This window comes from Zerene cesonia, unplaced genomic scaffold, assembly GCF_012273895.1.
Source record: "Zerene cesonia ecotype Mississippi unplaced genomic scaffold, Zerene_cesonia_1.1 Zces_u010, whole genome shotgun sequence".
Classification (NCBI taxonomy): Eukaryota; Metazoa; Arthropoda; class Insecta; order Lepidoptera; family Pieridae; genus Zerene; species Zerene cesonia.
The window spans coordinates 558,538-576,961 of record NW_024045140.1 but is presented as its reverse complement, the minus strand read 5'-3'; the positions used below and the strand labels follow the sequence as shown (position 1 = coordinate 576,961).

At 39.5% G+C, this 18,424-nt stretch overlaps 1 protein-coding gene across 1 annotated transcript in view; it reads right to left on the bottom strand.

Moving 5' to 3' along the window:
* LOC119839220 (NIP3 homolog) overlaps positions 1–15,315 on the bottom strand; it is a 25,437-nt gene extending 10,122 nt beyond the window's left edge. Inside the window, exon 1 of the mRNA XM_038365438.1 lies at positions 15,223–15,315. Coding sequence (XP_038221366.1) covers positions 15,223–15,315 — 93 coding nt within the window. The remainder of the gene's footprint in view (positions 1–15,222) is intronic.
* Positions 15,316–18,424: the final 3,109 nt, after the last annotated feature.

Genomic DNA, 18,424 nt, shown 5'->3' with positions numbered 1-18,424 from the left:
GATTTTTTTTTTTTCGAAGTGAAACTTCTATAGAATCGTTGCGATTGTCAAAGCTGATGCAACGGAAAAAACGACAGGTAAGAGAAGCAAATACAAAAATGTGTAGAATGAAGCCGGCAAAGAGTGAGACAGAAATATACACACTATTTTATATTTTATATATATATTCATCTCATTCTTTTGTGGATTTACTGAAGTTTCACTTCTATCTAGTGTGACTCCTACACACACCTCTTTTATTAATTGTTTTTTTTTTATTATCATAAAACCGGATGTCTGACGCATCGAGCTAATTGAGTTAATTTTACATCACTACGTGGCTATAGTATATTATCTATAGAACTACGCAACAGATTTTGATGAAGTTGTTCTTAATAAATAAAGCGAATTAAAAGGAATGTTTATGTGTCTTGTGTCAACTTGCACCGGGGTCCCACACCCCTATGGGAGACGGTCATAAATTAGTTGCCACTGTGTTTCGTACAGTGAGTGGGGGAGCCACAGGCCCTTTTCCTTTTCCTCACCCTTCCCAGTCCATTCCTTCTTTCCAGTCGTCAATCCTATCCTTATCCCTTACCCCTTAAAAGCCAGCAACGCATTCGCCGAGACACCACCTATGCTCTGTTCACGGGCGGTGGTGATCGCTTACCATCAGGCGAACCACCAGCTCAGTTGCCCGCTTATGGCGTCACAAAGAAAGGTGAACAGCAAACACTCAGACGGTGAAGCAAGAAAGAAATTTCAAAAATGGACTTCATCATATTAGCCATATAACAGGAATATTATAGTTTCTTGAAACAAAGACATAATCTAATATATAAAATTCTCGTGTCACAGTTTCCGTTGTCATACTCCTCCGGAACGGCTTGACCGATTTTGATGAAATTTTTTGCGCTTTTCCGGTATCAATGAGAATCGGCCAACATCTATTTTTCGTACCCAAAAATGATAAGAGTAAGGCAGAACAGCGTATGCCGGGTGCAGCTAGTTGTATATATATAGCGAACATATTTAAATCGTAACAAACACAAAAATAACAATAAAAATACATTTAATTGATCCCATCTCTTAAGTCGGTTGAAAACATAACCCTCCCCCGCACAGTCGGGCAACAAGTACACTTAAATGGCTAAGCTAAAAGGCGGGAAACCTAGAACCATTATTGTAATCCGCTTAAGGGCGAACCGGTCGAGACAGCATTCTTATTGGGGATACATTAATAAATAACTAGCTGCGCCGCGCGGTTTTAACCGCGTAAGTCCGTATCCCGTAGGAACATCGGGATAAAAAGTTGTCTATGTGTTATTCCAGTTGTCCAGCTCTCTACGTATCTAATTTCGTTGCAATCGGTTCAGTAGATTTTGCGTGAAAGAGCAACAAACACACACATACACATTACAAACTTTCGCATTTATAATATTTTATTTAATTAATATAATTAATCCCATCCTTCCTTCCTACTAATGCTACTTCCTACTTATATATCCTTCCTACTTATATTATGAATGCAAAAGTTTGTAAGGATGCATGTGTGTTTGTTACTTTTTCACGCAAAAACCTACTGAACCGATTGCAATAAAATTTGATACGTACATAGCTGGACTATTGGAATAACACATAGGCAACTTCCTATCCCGATATTTCAACGGGATACGGACTTATGCGGGTGAAACCGCGGGGCGCAGCTATTACTATCTATACATTTAAACCTACGTCAGGAAACACTACAACAAAGTGATTACATTGTATACAATGTTTAATCGCTATTATCACGAGCTCCTCGGAGGCGTTGTGTGCAAAGAGACAAAGGAATAAATTGGTTGTATGTGGGTACATTTATAGCCCACAGTGGGGACTGGGACCCACGCCACATCTGCCCCACTAAATCGTATCGCTATAATATGCGAAAATAAGTCTGTCAATCTGCCAGTATCTCCTTCACGCTTAAACCGCTGAAGCGATTTGGATGACATTTGGTGCAGACATAGTGTGAGAAAGGACAGAGGACATTTTTTATCCCGGAGATCCGAACTATCCGCGTAAAACTGTGAACTGTGTATGTGAACCTTAGACTACGCGAGCGAAGTCCCGGGCGAAAAGCTAGTAAGGAACAAACAAAATTCAGAGCCTAACACCATCAAAATGTAACTATACAACTTCTAAAAGAGTAATACTCCAAATAACTACAGCTAACACAAAGCATCTGAATTTAAATTAATCCTACTAATCCTATTTCCTACTAATCCTACTATTCCTACTAATACTATAAATGCGAAAGTTTGTAAGGATGTGTGTGTGTGTTTGTTGCTCTTTCACGCAAACGCTACTGAACCGATTGCAATGAAATTTGGTACGTACACAGCTGGACAACTGGAATAGCATATAGGCAACTTTTTATCCCATATATATTCTTGCGGGATACGGACTTACGCGGGTGAAACCGCGGGGCGCAGCTAGTAAACAATAAAACAATACAAAACATTGCGAAATACGCGTTGTTGTCCATCCAGTTTCCGTCAACACCACGAGCACGAAAACATCTATCATCTATCATACGCGAGCTTTCTAGACATCGAACAAGATAAACCGGTCCCCATGTTTACAAACACAACGTCGCATAGACGTGATACAAAACAACCATCACAGCACAACATGCGAACCGCATTTTAACCGCGATTTATTACAACGGCTAAACAATAAAAATCACGCATCAAATAATTAATTACCCAGTTCATCGACCGTCACACTCTTTGGCTCGTACATTTTTGGCACGTAACAAGTAACAAGTAACAAACGATAGCACAACAACTGCGCACAATGTACAACACGCGAACGCAACGTTCGATTTTTGAACGTATAAAATAATAACACGCGTGAGTGCACCGCCCGCGCGTCCGCACGCGCCGAGCGTCCGAGCGAGACTGAGTACTTACACGGACTATTTTCGAATATCGAACGTAAACAAGCGATGCGTGGGCGCAGAATATTGAACGCGCGGCGCGCACGGTGCATGTGCAACGCGTCACGTCATGGAATCGTTGTGACGTCAAGGATTCGAGACTGTGCCTTCGAAGATGCGTCGTTATTCACTGACAATCTAACTACAAACTACTACTTTCAAACATAAATAATTGTTAAAAATACAGTTTTAATCATGAAAATGCCACACGCTAATCACAGACTAAAAATAAATATCACGTCGATAAGTTAACCCTATAACCACTTAAAATGGTGTTTATACCAGTAACAAACATACAGTTTATGTCTCCACCCAGCCCCTACATACAACACTGTTCTTTTTGTAACAGCTGGCAATGGAGCTGGTGGATCGTCTGATGGTAAGCGACCATCCATTACTCGTGAACACTTCACAGAGGCGTTACTTGAAGGTAAGGAAAATGGTATAGACCTCCGGCTTCCTTGTTTAAACATCCATTGTAGCACACATTTGAGGAAATAAAGATCCATTATAATGAAGTTTATTGTAATCGCTGACAACCCTACGCAGACGTATTTTGGCCGACACTAGCGGAAACTGTTTCAAATACTTATGACGAATGGAAAGCGAACGACCGAGAAGTGCATGTGGCTCTTCATTAATTTCTTAAGAAGAAAGAAAGCAAAAGAAAGAAAGAAAGAAGAAAGAAAATAATTCTTGAGACGTACACGACGTTATTTTGTTTTTTTTTTATGACAATATCGGTAAAAGAGCTGGTGGTTCGCCTGATGGTAAGCGCTACCACTGCCCATGAGCATTTACAGAAGCCTTACGCATCTGCAAGTGAATTGCCGGCTCTGATAGGTGTGGAATGAAGTAAGGATTGAGGGGGATAAAGGACTGGGAAAGGTAAGGAAAAGGATACGCGCCTCCGGCTCCCACACTCACCGAACCAAACACAGTGTGGATCTTTTAAACCTACTATGTGACGCCTATTTCATGTCATAGCCTACAGCATTCAGAGACCACGTACACATCCAAAGATGAAAGCATTTTAGACATCGGTCAAGTAGTTCCTGCGATTAGCGCATTTAAACAAACAAACGCTTCTTGGTATCGAGTACATGAGTAATTAACGTAATTACCATATTACCCCGGTTACTGTGTCTACCTCTATATACATCCGGACAGTGAAGTTATTTGTAAGTACCTCATTAAATCCACCGCTAGTGTTTTGTTGATTGTTAGGTCTACATATCTTTATTTATGTTTGAACGCCGCTTATCTCAGGAACTACTAGATGGATTTCGAGAATTCCTTCATGTATGTATCCTGTCCTGTCCTGTATGTGTTTGTGTGTTTGTGTGTAAACGTATTTTCTGTCTTTCTTTCTTCCTTTCTTTCCTTCACCGTCGTATTACGTGATCCCCGAGTTCTACAGACGCATAGACGATAAATTATTAAAATAGAAAGATTGGTCAAATTCATAACAATTGCACGTTGTATTTTTGGGGCATTTTGAAAATGGCTGATGCTATGGAAGATTTTCAATTCTCTCTTGCCTTTTTCCACTTCGTTTTCTCTTCCGAAACGGATCAATTTAAGTACAACTTAGAAATTCACTCGTTTTCTTTTAACCAAAAGTGGGGGGGGGGAGCAGTTAGCATATAATGCTCTAGGATGTTATATCTTAGGCCTCCGTGACATATTAAGGCATTATAACTAACTACAGTGTAATAAATTCAAGCTGTCACAATGCCCGTTGTTGACTAGTGCCCGCAACGCTGACTGAATGACTCAGACGTCACGATACACGGTACGTGACCGACACGGAGTGGCAGGTAGGTAGGTGCCAGCCACTCCAATCCGCCCGTTTCGCGTGCCTCCGTACGTACACGTCCGATTTCACTTAATTAACTCGAACTGGTTTTGTTTAACACTTAATACTTGGTGTGTATAATTATCGTAGCGCTAGCTGTAACCCGCGGCGTTGTTCGCGCGGTGCTGTGCTAGGCTATGTAGGAACCACGGGCGAAGCCGGGGCGAACAGCTTGTTACGATACAATAGTATACAATAGCAAAATCCCAGACTGGGTATATTATTTGACCTATATATAAAAAAATTAAGATAGCATCGACATAGACAGGTTTCTATCGCGAGAACCAAACTCTAAATGTATGGAATAACGATTGGAAATTGCCAATGAGGGTATATCCAGAAATCGTAATATTGAGATAACCAATAATCCCAGAAACAAAGGAAACACCTACATAAACTATATAGACACACACACATTGCCACTTGCCAGACGTGTTTGTTTGTCTGTACACACAAAACGGTAACCTCATTGGGGGAGGTGAAGGGCGAACGTGACGCGGTGCGCGCGCGCAGTCTTTGTTCCGATAATGTAAATCGATGAGTGTTTTTGTTGCGTTTCGTACGAGTTACAAGGAGAAAAATAAATAAAAAAAAACACAACGCATCGCTATAGCACTGTTTTGAAAAAGAAAATATAAACAATAGCCTATAACAAAGAAAATAGAAACAATAACCTATAACAGAGAAATTACAAATAAATTCGGTCAAGTGCGTGTCGATCGCGCGACGGATAACATACACTGTAAATAATCAAAGAGCAACTCCATAACAAATTGGTCACCCATCCAATGTATGATAGTGCCAACGAATGCTTAATATTGATTTTTTTTTTTATTGAAGCGGCATCTCAGAAATTTTCCACTGTCCAATGAATTTTCACGATTATGACAGACGGACAAACAGCTAAGCCTTAGTAATAAATAGGGTGGCGTATTAAATTTTCCCTGTAGCCTTTTCAAACATTTTAAGAATTTCATAAATCGAATAGAATAACTGGTTTAAACTAGTATTCACTAGTGTAAACCAGTTCTTCTTAATATAACTGGTTTAAACTAGTATTCACTAGTGTAAACCAGTTGTTCTTCTTAAAAATGTTGAGAAAATATAGGAATAGACAACGTCCGATGTTTAGAAAGAGACCGCGGTGCCATGTCTGTATATCTCCATTGTCTGTCATAACGTATAGCTGCACTCGCTTTTCGTGCAAACTAAAATATGTGGTAGTCGAGCACGATTCGGCACGAATTGCGTCAGCACGCACCGGGGGAAGCACTACACACCCACAGCAGACCCTAGTGAAATAGTAGCATGCTACTGTGTTTCGTACGGTGAGTGGGGGAGCCTGGAGGAGGTCTGTTTTTAATCGTTCTTTTCTTTTCCCCATAAATGCGGACAGCGAATTCGCAGGGGCACTACCTCTGCTCTGTTAATGCCTTACCAGCAGGCGAATCACCAGCTCTGCTGTCCGCAACTAAATTCATACATACAGGGTACCAAGATACTCTCTCTTTCTAACCTATCAGCACTCTCTCTTTCTAACACCCGCCTTCCCCCTATCAATCACACCTATATTTTTGCTCACCCACTCACTATCTTATATATTCTTTTTTCCTGTTACCTTAAGGGTTGCCTGGTAGAGATCGCTACCTAGCGATAAGGCCGCCTTTTGCTTACTTAATGTGATGTTCAGTTTTTCTTTCTTTTTTTTATAGGCAATAAAGAATTTCATTTCATTTGAATGCCTTAAGCTAATTATATTAAATTTCAATATTTGTAGTTGTATATAAAATTTTTATTTCCATTTTAAATGCTGGTAAAGCCTACTAAAAACCTACATGTAATTTAGATACATAAGTTGATGTATATTTTAATGTTTTTCTTCAAGACGATATGCACACAATCTAAAATAATGTATTTACACAATGCAATATGCACGCTGCGAATGCAATATTTTTGACCAATTGCCAACAACCACCTCTTCCCTTCCGTGCACGTGGGCCCCTGGTACACGCAACGACTATTTTGGCCTACGACGTCATTCATTGCTTTATGATTTCCTAGTGTTTTCTAACCGATTTCGTATAAGGAAGGAGGATCAATCGAAAGGTTTACTGTAAAGTGATGACACTATTTCAGAGATAAGTTGAATGCATCGTATTTTATCGTTTCAATATTAATAAAATTAAAATAAAATTCATATAAATTTGATTAAAACGAAAATGAAGTCATAAACTATGCTTTTGCATCGTGATAATAATAATTTTTGAGAAAATTATAAACTACTTTCGAACCGACTACCGCCTTACGCGGGTGGTACCGCGGGGCGCAGCTAGTCCCACGACACAATAAGCATACATAGACATCTCTAAGTTAATTAAGATAACAAACAAATCAACTAACAATAACTTCTTTGTTGTATGATAAGTTCACGTTAAAAAAAATAACCTATGACTCATCAAAGGGGCGAGACTTCGAGCTCTAGCGATGAGTACTTAATGATATTATCGTGAACTAGCTGTGGCCTGCGGTTTCACCCGCGTAAGTCCGTATCCCGTAGGAATATCGAGATGAAAAGTTGCCTATATCTTAATCCAGTTGTCCAGCTGTCTACGTACCGAATTTCATTGCAATCGGATGAGTAGTTTTTGCGTGAAAGAGCATCAAACACATACACATCCTTACAAACTTTCGCATTTATTATATTAGTAGGATTCGTCTTCAATATTTTAACCTTCTTAAGTGCTTCTTAAGTGTCTTCAATATGACGCATTATCAAACTCAAACATTTATTTATTCAATTAGACTTCATATAGAAGCACTTTCGAATCGTCATTATATACAGTTTTAACATTAACCACCGGCTTTTTATCTCCCATAAGTACTTACATCGATTCTGTCTACATAAACAAGTTAGTCTAGTCTACACGAATATGTACTTCTTAACCCATTTTATAAATTAATTTAAAATCAGATAGACAGTTCATTGTTTCTGATCGATATTTTCTACCAACTTCAAAAAAATGGAGTGCTTAATTCGATTACATTTATCTTTGTTTGTGTTTATAACCACAGAACTTTCGGCTGGCTGAACTGATAAATTCGGTTTATTTCGGACAATTTGAAAGCTGTTTCGATTTTTGATTAAAAATACCTACTTCAAAAAAAAAATTGCTTTTAACCCAAACCGGGGGTAAGCCGCTTGTATGCAACACGATGCATACATTTAAATAAATCACACTACAATACATTTATCATCCAAGTTGAGCAAGTGTAAACATTATTATTACGATATGAAATCAAGAGTTTATCACACGAACGTTCCCCGACGAAGGTCAGATGACGAATGAGCCGCGCGTGCGTTGACCGTGCGAATTTCGAATTTGGAATTCGGAATTCGAATAGATTTCATTTGGGGTAGATTTAAATTTGGAATGTGTGATTGGAAACATTTAAAAAGTTCGTTTCATTTCCTTTATTCTTCGTACGAGTGGTAGTTTTTTTTATTTATTCGATGACGTTATCTATTTAAACTTTAACAAAATTACTACATAATAACTAATCTATGTATGAAATAATTAAACATATGCTGAAGATTTTCAATATGTCAGGAGGCCCGATTCCTTTTCCTCACATTTCTCAGTAGGGTCATAAATTTATGGCGGTTTAGGCCATAAATTAGCGCACTAAATGTTTGTTTGTCTTTTCGCATTTTATAGTTATATCAATACTAAATTATAGCATTGACGTATATAGCATTAAATAAAAGGCTTAGTATATATCATAATATATTCAAGGTCAGCCTTTTTGCGCATCTAAATTAATTTATATTTAATCAAATGATTTTAAATTCAGAGTAGTTTAATACATATTATTATAAACCCATCAAAATCTGTTGTGCCGTTTTAAAGATCTAAGCCTACATATATACATACATACATAGGGAAAGACGCGGGCAGCGACTTTACTATATACTATATTGTAGTGATATGGAAAATGAATATTTATATTAAAAGCTTACAAAAAGTAAGGAAAGCAAAAATCACAGAAACCCAATCATACAAATATTTATATGGTTCACTAAAAAACGGCTCAACGGATTTCGATAACTATTCATTATAAGCAGAAGTTTCATCTGAAGGTTCGTTCTGTTGCTGACCATGTATACAAAAAAATTACTCTATCGATATTGCTGAAATTTTGCAAGCGGATAGATAGATAGATACATTATAGTCTGATATAACCGCCCCCTGTAAATAACACAAAGCCACGGGCTCACACTAGTCATACACACACAATACATACGTTAAGTCACTGTCATCGCCAGTACCAGGGCATCATAAACAGCGAACGGTTAGCTTGCACAGCTTGCACTCCATTGTCCCCGTAGCGTGTCAATCCTACTAATATTATAAATGCGAAAGTTTGTAAGGATGTGTGTATGTATGTTTGTTACTTTTTCACGCAAAAACTACTGAACCGATTGCAATGAAATTTGGCACGTAGACAGCTGGACAACTGGAATAACATATAGGCAACTTTTTATCCCGATATTCCTACGAGATACGGACTTACGCGGGTGAAACCGCGGCGCGCAGCTAGTATTACCTTAATGTTATATATTTATTTATTTTTGAAGTGAAACTTCTTTAGAATCGTTTCAAACCTGATGCAACGGAAAAACGACAGGTAAGAGACGCAAATACAAAAATGTGTCGAACGAAGCCGGCAAAGAGTGAGACAGAAATATACATACTATTTTATATTTTATATATATTCATCTCATTCTTTTGTCGTATTACTGAAGTTTCACTTCTATCGTGTGTGAATCGCACACACACCTTTTTTTTTTATTTATTTATTTATTTATTACAGAAACAGTAGTATAAAAATTGTACTCATGTAATATATACTACTAGTGTTCCGCCCTGGCTTTACCCGTGATACGTTGTCGCTCTGTAAAGAACCTTCCCTGTGCCTTGTATGATGAATGTTTAAAAAAAACTCAGCCGTATTGGTCGAGCCGTTCTCAAGTTTTACGCTTATAGCTGTCTCGGAAAATTCTGTCAACTATAACAATTTCTCAATCCATAATTATTATTGTATAACACTTAATTTTTATCCTCTCTTGCGGGTTGCCTGGGTGAGATCGCTTATAGTGATAAGACCCTGTCTCTATATATATTTAATGTTTATCTACCAGTCCTTTGAAGGATAGAAACGAACATTGTGACTGGAGAATTTTATATATTACTAGCTGTTCGCCCCGGCTCCGCCCGAGTTGTCATTAATCGTAATTAAAATTATTTAAACTATCCTATCTCTCAAGTTGGATCGAACTGCACATGGTGTGCGAATTTTATTATAATCGGTTAAGTGGTTTAGGAGTTCATTGAGGACAAACAATGTGACACGAGATTTATATATATTAAGATAAGATAAGAAGATCTATTAGAAGGTCCGTCTGTCTGTCACCCAAACAAACTTTCTCAAAATAAGCGATATCTCCACAAACGAAAGTACCAGGGCAACATGACGAGCGAAGCGTTTAATATCCAGCCACAACATAACACGTACAGAAATCACCTTCGGGCATCGAAGGTCGTGCACCTAGACGTCTCGACGTCTCGGGGGGGTCGGCGAACCCGTTATTGTTTCGGCCGATGCTCCCGTGGCGTTCTGCGCCCCTGGTACTTTCGGCCCGGTCGGCCGGGGCGGGACGCGGCAGAACAAAGAGAGATTGAATGAATGAATGAATGAATAACTTAATATACACTAAGTAACTAACTCTAAGTGTATTTATTCAATTTGATTATCTAATATATAAAATTCTCGTGTCGCAGTTTTAGTGCCAAACTCCTCCGAAACGGCTGGATCGATTCTTATGAAATTTTGTGTGAATATCGGCCAACATCTATTTTTCATACCACTAAAGGATAAGAGTAAGGCAGAACAGCGTTTGCCGGGTGCAGCTAGTTTTTATACTAAGATATTTCTATAAAATTATGCATTTATTGTGTGTATTTTTTTAACGGCTTAAAACGGTGAAGGAAAACATCGTGAGGAAACCGGCATGTCCAAGAATCAAAAGTTCGACGACATGTGACATCTGCCAACCCACACTTGGCCAGCGTGGTGTATGAATCCTCATAGCAGGCCTGTGTCCCAGCAGTGGGAACATATATGGGCTGATGATGATGTGTGTGTTTAATCTATAATCGTATTCTACAATTTCATATAACCAATTAATGATATATATTAATAAATAAATGAATTATTTATAAGACTTTATAAATTACAACCATACCGTTTGTTACATTGTAAATACGACATGTATCTATCTATCCATCTATAGAATAAAACATATCGAAGTGTGCTTATCAGTTGTCTAGTTTCACATAGATATAAATACATGCGTTTGTTTGTTTGTTTGGTTCAAGATAACATCGCAACATGGCATTAATCGATAAACCGTCTCGAATATTAAGTTAAAAGTAGAATCTCCTAACATATTGTGTCAAAACGCATCTATACTAATATTATAAAGCTGAAGTGTTTGTTTGAATGCACTAATCTCAGCAACTACTGGTCCGATTTGAAAAATTCTTTCAGTGTTAGATAGCCCGTTTATTGAGGGAGGCTATAGGCTATATATGTACCACGAGCGAAGCCGGGACGGACCGCTAGTCAATACATACTCATAGTATAAGGGAAAGTCGATTTCCGCCGTTTATATTTCTGAATGTTAAGATCTTTTAAAATTACGCAACAGATTTTGATGGGATTTTTTGTAATAGATAGAGCGCTTCATGAGCAAAGTTCATATATATATACCTATATCATGTACTAGCAGTTCGCTCCGGCTTCGCCCGTGGTACATATATAAGCCTATGTCACTCAGCGAATTTGCAGCTTTCCAATGGTGAAAGAATTTTTAAAATCGGTCCAGTGGTTTTTGAGCTTATCTATTACTAACAAACAAACAAACAAAAATACAAATTCTTCCTCTTTTTAATATAAGTGTAGACTAGCTACCGCCCGCGGCTTTTCCCGCGTTTCGGTGTCATTGATGATTATATCAAGATGCTCGTTTTATCCCAAGGGAGCATTTAATCGGGATAGAAAGTATCACCCAAGTCAACTCATACCCTGTCTGTATATCAAATTTCATCAAAATCCGTTCAGTAGTTTCAACGTGAATGTGTGTGTGTTTTTTTTTTACTAAATATTAATAGCGTCTCCTTGTCCACCAGGTTGCCTGGAAGAGATCGCTACTTTAGCGATAAGACCGCCTGTTGTGCTTCTATAGAGTTTATTTATCGAATTTATTTGTGTATGATTTGGTGCACAATAAAGTATTTTTTGATTTGATCTGATTTTTGAATGACGGACAAACATCCAAACAAACAAACAAACTTTCCCATTTATAAAATTAGTGTGAAGTGTGATTGAGCGCTAGTCTAATACAAAAAAAAAATCATTTTAATACTCATATCGAAATTGATACATCCATCGAGGGGTAACATTATACATACCTACTAAACTATCGAATTACGCAACAAACAATTCAAGGTGAATCACTAGTATGCCGTATGAAATTACACACTCGAATAATATTCACTAGCTATACATCACACGACTTCGCTCGCATTTTATTTAATCATTTTTAGAACGATTCGAATACTTTCTCATTGAGAAATGTACCAACCTACCCTAGCCTTACAACATGAGATATCTATCCGCCAGGCAAAGTCCTATCAGGATGTGTGCGACCGATTCGGATATTCAGACCGGCACTTTTTTTTTATTTTTAATGCCACCGTAGGCAATGGAGCTGGTGGGTCGCCTGATGGTAAGCGCTACCACCGCCCGTGGATATTTGGAGAGGCATAAGGTTCATTGCAGACCGAGCGCCTCTACAAATGTATTGCCGACTTCAAATTGGACAGGGATGAAGAAACGATCGACGAGAGGAAGAAAGAAAGGACCGGGAAAGGTGAGGAAAGGGATCTGGGCCTGCAGCTCGCCCACTCATCGAACGAAACACAGCAGAATGCCAATTTCACGCCGGTCTTCTGAGGGGGTGTGGTACTTCCCCGACTCACAAGCAAACAGACAAATCCTACTAATCATTCTAATATTATAAATGCGAAAGTCTGTAAGGATGTGTGTGTGTGTGTGTGTGTGTGTGTGTGTGTGTGTGTGTGTGTGTGTGTGTGTGTGTGTGTGTGTGTGTGTGTGTGTGTGTGTTTGTTGCTCTTTCACGCAAAAACTACTGAACCGATTGCAATGAAATTTGGTACGTAGACAGCTGGACAACTGGAATAACATATAGACAACTTTTTATCCCGATATTCCTACGGGATACGGACTTACGCGGGTGAAACCGCGGGGCGCAGCTGGTTTATAATATTATAGTTGGATCCTTACCATATCGGGCGATATAACCGAATTGCACACGGACGAAGCCGCGGGCGGAGAGCTAGTCTAAGATAATAGCATAGAAAACGACAATAGCCTATTATTTAATAGAACTTCATCATCTAAATATAGCTCAGCTCAATAGATATGTATTTAGCATGTCGGTCAGTCAATTACTCTGGATTGACTTAACAATTGTAATCGTATAAAGCTCATCGCACACGCGTCTATAATATAATCCTATACTAATATTATAAACGCGAAAGTTTGTAAGTATGGATGGATGGATGGATGGATGTTTGTTACTCTTTCACGCAAAAACTATTGAACCGATTGCAATGAAATTTGTTCCTATCCTTCCTACTAATATTATAAACGCGAAAGTTTGTAGATATTGGATGGATGTTTGTTATTCTCTCACGCATAAACAGCTCATCGTATCTATATGAAATTTGGTACAGTGATAGATTACAGTCTGGATTAGCACATAGGCTACTTTTATCCGTTACCACGCGAGTGACGCCGTGCGTTACGCTACTATATATGCGTTTTAAATATTTGTAAAGAAAATACTAGACTCTATTCCCGATTTCAACCGGATATTAAGATTCCTGTTTTATCCCAAGGGAGCATTTAATCGGGATAAAAAGTAACCTATCATCCAATGCAGCTCATACCCTGTCTGTATACTAAATTTCCTCAACATCCGTTGAGCAGTTTCAGCGTGATTGACGGACAAACATCCAAACAAACAAACTTTCACATTTATAACATTAGTGTGATAGTGTGACATCGTAATATAATAATAATTATATTAATACAATATTGTAGCTACGTGTGTGGCGGGCTTAACTACGCAATCATATCTAATCTATGCTAATAAGATAAAGTTGAAGAGTTTGTTTGTTTACACGCGCTTATATCAGGAACTACTGGTACGATTTCTAAAAAAATCCTTTCAGTGTGAACTATAAGAACATCAGTCCAGGGAGGGTAGATTCCAAACGCAGTCAGGATTAGAACAAGCCTCTAGCCTCTCCTTTCTCTCCTCGTCTTATTTGGGTTGCCTGGTAGAGATCGCTGCCAGGGATAGAGCGCCTTCTGTGCATCGTTTACTAACTTTTTATTCAATTTCGATGATTTTCAATAGAGAATTTTTCATTAATTCAGACTCCTACAGACTCTTACTGGCTAAAACCTCACGGTGGCCTGCTTCAGCACTGAAGTACTGAACCAAGGCATCGAATCTCCAGAAATGCCCTGCTACTTCGGGGGCCAGTAGCAGGGTCATTCCAGACTCTTACAGACTAGCTAAAACTCACGGTGACCTGATTGGGGCAAGTCATGACCAAAGCACGGTATCAGCATGAATACCCTGCTACTTCGGGGGCAGTAGCAGGGTCATGCCAGATTATTACTGGCTCTTACTGGCTAAAACCTCACGGTGACCTGCTCGGGGCGAGTACTGACCACAGCAAGGTATCTACATAATTGCCCTGCTACTTCGGGGGCAGAAGTAAGGTTATGCCAGATTATTACTGGCTCTTACTGGCTAAAACTTCACTGTGACCTGCTCGGGGCGAGTACTGACCAAAGCATGGTATCTACATAAATGCCCTGCTACTTCGGGGGGCAGTAGCAAGATTATGCCAGACTCTTACAGACTCTTACTGGCTAATACCTCACGGAGACCTGCTCGGGGCGAGTACTGACCAAAGCATGGTATCTACATAAATGCCCTGCTACTTCGGGGGCAGTAGTAAGGTTATGCCAGATTATTACTGGCTCTTACTGGCTAAACTGGCCTCACGGTGACCTGCTCGGGGCGAGTACTGACCAAAGCACGATATGTACATGAATGCCCTGCTACTTCGGGGGCAGTAGTAAGGTTATGCCAGATTATTAGTGGCTCTTACTGGCTAAAACCTCACGGTACTTCTGGGGCAGAAGCAAAGTCATGCCAGACTCTTACTGGCTAAAACCTCACGGTGACCTGCTCGTGGCAAGTACTGACCAAAGCATGAGTGCCCATTACTTCGGGGGCTTTGCTTGACTTGCTACTCTTTCTGGCTAAAATCATTTGGTGACCTGCTCCGGGGCCGGTAATGACCAAACCACCGAACCCGAGCTGATAAATCTAATCCCATATTAGCATTATTTAATAGTGCCTCTGATAACGTTGGCACAGTGGTTTTGATAAGAGGCAACCTTGTGCCTTATCGCGCCTAGCTCCTAATAATGAATATAAATATGCTTTTTTATGTCATAGCGGACAACTGAGCTGGTGGTTCGCCTGATGATATATAAGCGAGATGTCTTTGCGAATGCGATGCCCGCTTTTAAGGGGCAAGGGATAAGGAAGGGAGGAATGAACTGATACAGGTGAGGAAAAAGAAACTTGCGTCCAGCTCCCCCACTAACCGAACGAAACACAGTAGCATGCTACTATATATCTCGTCGGATTTCTGTATGGGTGTGGTACCTACCACACCAATTCGTGCCGAAACGCGCTCGACTCCCACATCATAGAGCATAGAAACAATAAAACACGCTTTCACGACAGAATCAAGTAATTATTTTTTTTTTATGGCAGAGCAAGCAAAGGAGCAGATGGGCCACCTGATGTTAAGTGGTCACCACCGCCCATAGACACTTGCAACACTAGAGGTGTTACAATTGCTTTGCCGGCCTTTCAGGGTCATATACGCTCTTAGTATTTTCTTGTGTTTGATTTTACGCGAGAAGACATACAGATACATTAAGAAATTAAAGAATTTTTAACGGATTTCAAACGCGATTTATTTATTACTAGCTGGAATATCGGGATAAAAAGTTGTCCATATGTTATTCCAGTTGTCCAGCTGTCTACGTACCGAATTTCATTTGCAATCGTATCAGTAGTTTTTGCGTGAAAGAGCAACAAACACACACACACACATCCTTACAAACATTCGCATTTATAGTATTAGTAGGAAATAGAATATTATTAACCCGACGTTTCGAACACTTTACAGCGAGCGTGTCTCCCCGTGACGGTGACGCGTTTAAAATCCGTTAAAATGTTTTTAATTTCTTAATATACGCTCTGTTCTTGAAGGCCCCAATGTCGTAATTGTTCGGGAACACCGTAGCTGGTAATACGTTCCGAAGCTTCACCATACGCGGGAATAAGTTGCGGGCGAAGCGTACGTGCGCAGGTGGTGGAATGGTCTCCGCAGACAGAGAATACGTAAAGATTTCATCTAGTCCCAGCCAGTGGCGTAGCTAGAGGGACAAGGGCCCTGGTGCATAGGGAAAGAATCGGGCCCTCCTCCCCTCTTTCCGCCTTCCTCCTCTCTGTCAAAGCTGAGGTTAGAGGGCCCCCTGAGCTCCGGGGCCCTGGTGCACTGCGCCACCTGGCCCTATGATAAGCTACGCCACTGATCCCAGCGAGCCTAATCAGGATAATAAGATAAACTCGTGAGATTCTTGTATCGTCACCGATCCGCGATAAGTATACAGAGTTTGGGTTCAATCTGTCCGTTTTAAGTGGGTCAAAATCGAGTCTAAGCGAGTCGGTTATATACAAACATACAGGTGACGCTGATAAATTCATGTTAAAAACCAATTGGTTAGATTGATTAGTTTCAATCAGGCCGCGGGCATAAGCTAGTGGTATAAAAAGGTTCTGTAAAATAAAACATTGGTCGCCGCAGGATGCAAATAGTACAGACACAATAAATATTATATTGAACACTATCCTACTAATATTATAAATGCGAAAGTTTGTATGGATGTGTGTGTGTTTGTTTCTCTTTCACGCAAAAGCTACTGAACCGATTGCAATTAAATTTGATACGTAGACAGCTGGACAACTGGAATAACATATAGGCAACTTTTATCCCTGGACGCCGGTGAAACCGCGGAGCGCAGTTAGATAAACATTATTACATCATTCAGTGATGCCTGAAATAACTTTCAATTGGGTCCATTATATCAATCTGTCCGTCTGTCGGTCAGCAACAGCGACACCGGATATTGGGACACTTGAGGCCGTTTAGGGACCCGCAGGGGGCCGCGTGCGGCGGGTCAACAAACGGTGTATGGTCGGCAACGAAGTTTGATTGATAAATGTAAATAAAAATTTTAAAACTAAATTTTTAACTGGCTGTCGCCCACGCGATCTTAAATTTTCATGGTACAAACATTCATTCCCTACTTTATCTCCTTGGGGATAGAATTCATTAGAATCCTTTCTCAGCGGATGCCTACGTCATAACATCTATCCGCATGCCAAATTTCAGCCCGATCCGTCCAGTGGTTTGGGCTGTGCGTTGATAGATCACTATGTCAGTCAGTCACGCAGTCACCCTCGAGTTATATACATATATTTAGATAATTTAGATAACTGATTAACATGAACGACCGCCTCCTTGGTACAGTGGTAAACGCGTGAGCGTAGAACCGAGAGGTACTTCTATCGTGTGTGAATCGCACACACACCCTTTTTTTTTTCTAAAATCAATAGCAGATGAGCCAAAGGCATCTATAGTTGTAAAAAACGTCAAACTGTTTCATCTTCGAATATTACAGTACCAGTATATACGTGAAGTACAAAATATTACACGCCACGCGAGCGAACCTGCGGGCGAAAAGCTAGCGCAATCATAATTAATTATTAACGTCTCAAATCAACTAAACAAACATGTTATTTGGTTATCACACGATTTCCTGTTACTTTAAATACATTTAGTTTAATATTTTCAACCGACATCAAAAAAGTGGGGTTATAAATTTAACTGTATTTTTTTTTTTTGGTATGTAACAGCTCACACACATGCATTCACTCATATTTCGATGATGTTTTTTTTTATATTAAATCAATTATATGGAACTAGCTGCGCCCCGCGGTTTCACCCGCACAACTCTGCATCCCGTAGTAATATCGGAATAAAATGTTGCCTATATGTTATTCCAGTTGTCTAGCAATCTACGTACCAGATTTCATCACAACCGGTTCAGTCATAGTTTTTGCGTGAATGAGTAACAAACATACAAACACATACACATACATCCATCCTCGCAAGCTTTCGCATTTATAATATTAGTAGGAAGTAGTATACGATAGGATAGTATAGTAGGATATTTTCTGCTTATTAACAGCTGTGTGCTCACATCTTTCTTAATGCTGACCCACTAAACATTATAGT